This window comes from Austrofundulus limnaeus, unplaced genomic scaffold (genome assembly GCF_001266775.1).
Source record: "Austrofundulus limnaeus strain Quisiro unplaced genomic scaffold, Austrofundulus_limnaeus-1.0 Scaffold145, whole genome shotgun sequence".
NCBI lineage: Eukaryota > Metazoa > Chordata > Actinopteri > Cyprinodontiformes > Rivulidae > Austrofundulus > Austrofundulus limnaeus.
The window spans coordinates 1,156,040-1,159,734 of NW_013952547.1; the positions used below are offsets into that span (position 1 = coordinate 1,156,040).

Sequence of the window (3,695 nt, forward strand, 5' to 3'; positions counted from 1 at the left end):
AGCCACAGCTGCCCTGGGGTGCACTGACAGACGCGAGGCTGCCATGCACCGGCGCCACCGGACCCTCTGACCACCATCAGTATGTATGGATCTGTATGGATCACTTGGGTTGTTACCGACATCTGGTGAAAATTTCATGTCATTAGCACCTCTAGTAATATATTTACTGAGAAAAATGTTGACGTGTTCAATCCTTATTTTACTCAGCTGTTATCTTTGTTCCAACCACTGAATTTTAGGGGTTTAACAGTACATCAGTTCGCATCAATAGATCCACTAAATGATTAGTTAAAACAAAACATCAATCTATATCTTCTAGGGTTTCACCTAATGAGAGAGAGAGAGAGAAAGACGGAGTAAGAACCACTCTACCTGTTCAGGGTTTCCCCCAGAAAACCAGCAAAGCCTGGTGGTAGGGCCGCATTGGCAGCCCACCAACAGCCCAAAAAAATGTTAACTTTGACAAGAAATTTGAAAATATGACAATGTAATAATTATGTGTTATTGTAAAACATTTGTTTATAATAGTTAAACACCAACTATAGTGGGGATCACAAACCTTTTTGAGGCAGAGAGCTACTTCAGGGATACAGAGGAACACAAAGGACTACTTGTTTGATATATTCATAAATTTACATGGCTCGCCTTTTAATTATATTATTAATAATAATAAATGCACATGTGTATAAACTGTATGTCTGCCTGATTACATCTTAATGTTAAAATCACTTATTAAAAACAATTAATCATATTTTGCCATTCCAGTCCATTATTATTGATCTTTTTTTGAGAGTTTTTAGAACTCAGATCTCAGAGTTCTCAGTTTTAAAACATTCTGGAGCTCTCTGTGTGACTCTAGCATGACTGGAAGGGTGGATGGTTGTTTGTCTCTGTCTGTGTCCCTGTGAGGGACTGGAGACCTGTCCAGGTGTCCCCTGCTTTCACCCAGGCTGCTGAGACAGGCTTCAGCTCCCACCCTGACTCTTATTAGGAAGAAGGACAGAATGGTTTAGGGTTGGGCATAATCGTATCGTGTGCAATTAATCGTCAGAAAAACATTAATTGATTATTTTTTGGCACTTGACAATTAATACGATTAATGTCACCAGGCAGATTGACTAGATATTTCCTCTGTCAGTCCACTCGGTTCTCCTCTCCGCTTCAAATATAACAAACATAAAAAAAATAAATTCTGAAATTTATTTATCTAGCAACACTATTTAAATTTGATGTATAGCCCGAATATATAGCCTGTCTGTAATTTTGACAGTTTTGAACAGATTTTTATGAAGAGCAAATCTTTCCAACTAAATTAGTCATGTGACCAGGACATAAGGGTGTCCAGGGACTCCAGGGGATTAATCGTCAAATGAATCGTTATCGGCTAAATACCACAATTAGTTGTGATTAATTTTTTTGCCAATATCGCCCAACCCTAGAATGGATGGAGGATAGCATGAAACTGATATTTAAACATAAAATGGTATTTGGTTTTTGCTAATTTGAATCAGTAAAAATTGAAATTCAGTGTATTTTGTAAAAGTATTTGACAGTTTTGTAGAAATGAACACATTAGTAATTTTCAACATGCAATGTTTTTTTTAAGTAAATACCAACTAATATTTTTAAAAGAAACTATAAACTATAAAATTTTCTAATCACATCCTCTTTATTCTAATCATCTTTGTAAAATCTTAGAAGAACTCCAATCCTTGTAAAATATCAGTAATGTAATAAAAAACATAAGAAAAGACTTCACTAACCACTGAAAATAATGTGTTTTGCTGCTCTGGGAGATAAAGCTATAATATCTGTGTCCTAAAGGATTAATGTTCAGGGGAGGGAGGGGCTACTTGTGTGAGTGGAGAGACAAAGCCCCGCTGCCTGCAGCTGGCTGGGAAAGAGAGACGATGGAGTGTTTTTCTGTGGGTCCAGCGAGTTGCAGCTGCCCCTTTTCTTTAACATATTGTTGAACTCTAAAGAGTTTTTAGATGACTATAACTGCTTTTTTTTTTTGCACACTGAGGGTCATTACGATGGCTTTTTAGCTTTACTAATTTAGCACATGCTCCGCTGGTCGGCGTCCACTCTGAGTAAACAAACGAAGCTTAACCTGGCGGGGAGCCATGTAAAGCCTGTATAATGGGCTGCGGGAAACCCTGCTGTTTTCCAAAAAAAAAAAATAAAATGCAAAGTGGGATTGTCTGTGTGTTCAAGGATGAAAAATAAAGATTAAATGAGGAATAAAAAAATAAAACTATTAACAGATTGTTTGTTGTAAGGAGCTGTTGAAAATATTCGGATTGTTCATGAATGTCACATCTCTAATCTGTTTGACGAGGACAGATTAATCCAAAATTAAGACAGAGATTGACACTAGGAAACGTTTTACAGAACAGAGTTCAGTTCAGTTAGAAGTGACCTGTAGAGTCAAGAGGTCATGTTAAATGAACATTTGCGTGATTAAATAATAAGAATTTCCGATAATAAAATTCCACGTCGACAAGTTTTTATAATCTGCGTAATCGATTATTTCATAAAATATTACTAATATTATCCTATGGTCGATGTGGATTGAGATCATATGCCCACCTAACACATATGGTATTCCTTCATATCGTTCACAGACTTGTTAACTGAATTGAAATCGTATCATGACAGACTTTGTGGTATCAAACATTGTATTGTCATTCAAGCAAATTAACACAATATCACATTGTAAGAAAGCTGCTAATATACACCTACTGAAAGTTATTTTTCTACCTGGCAAAGCCTTTAGGGAAAAAATATTTTGGTTCTTGGTTAGTGGGTTTGAATGAATTTGTGCAGATAAAAACTCCCAGAATTACATTTGTCATCTAGTTGTTGACTTCCTTTTTAATAAATAGTTGCTTGGCATAGGTCAAAACCTTTGCTTCATAAAAGCTGTTTGAATTTTCGAAGGTGAAAAAAATGTTTAATACGCTAACAGACAATTTGTTTTCAAAAACCTGTAGATTAACCAGTTTGATATGTCATGGCATATTTTTTTCCCACCATAAAAATGTTGGAATGATAATGACAATAAAATTTTCTGTGGCTATCTTTGGGAAGAATAAATGGTTATTACTAGTTGTTAAAGAAAAAAACAACTATAGTTATTATACTAAACACATTCTGAACATTCATTAGACAAGAACAATTGCTGAAAGTTTCATGATAATATAATACATAGAAATTATGCCAATGCTGTGATGGGTGGCTTTTTTTCATTTTGTTCAATAAAAAAATCAGGAGTTAATTTTAAAAACTTGAATTTTATAAGGCCCGACATTTTTAATTTTTAACAGAGAGATGTGATCTTGGTATTGGAAAACTATTTTATGAACTAAAACAACTATTGTAAAGAATAGTGAGCTAAAATCCCCCCAGAGCCATGTGACGTGAGAGACTGATAAAGTCCTATAGAAAGACACTTCTCAGAGTTTTTGTTTAGTGTGTGCTTCTAAACTTTATTTAGACATCTGAAGTCTGCATTAAAGTATTAATACAGTGGTTTGCAAAAGTATTCATACCCCTTGAACTTTTCCATATTTTGTCACATTACAACCACAAACATAAAAATATTTCACTGGAATTTAATGTGAAAGACCAACACAAAGTGATATACAATTGTGAAGTGGAAGCAAAATTATTCAGCCCCCCTGAGTCAATAC

General features: G+C 35.0%; 1 protein-coding gene across 1 annotated transcript in view; it reads right to left on the minus strand.

Moving 5' to 3' along the window:
• Positions 1-1,972: 1,972 nt before the first annotated feature.
• The window catches only part of LOC106523140 (uncharacterized), a 5,890-nt gene continuing 4,167 nt past the window's right edge, over positions 1,973-3,695 (minus strand). The window contains exon 2 of the mRNA XM_014016465.1: positions 1,973-2,021. Coding sequence (XP_013871919.1) covers positions 1,988-2,021 — 34 coding nt within the window. The 3' untranslated portion in view covers positions 1,973-1,987. The remainder of the gene's footprint in view (positions 2,022-3,695) is intronic.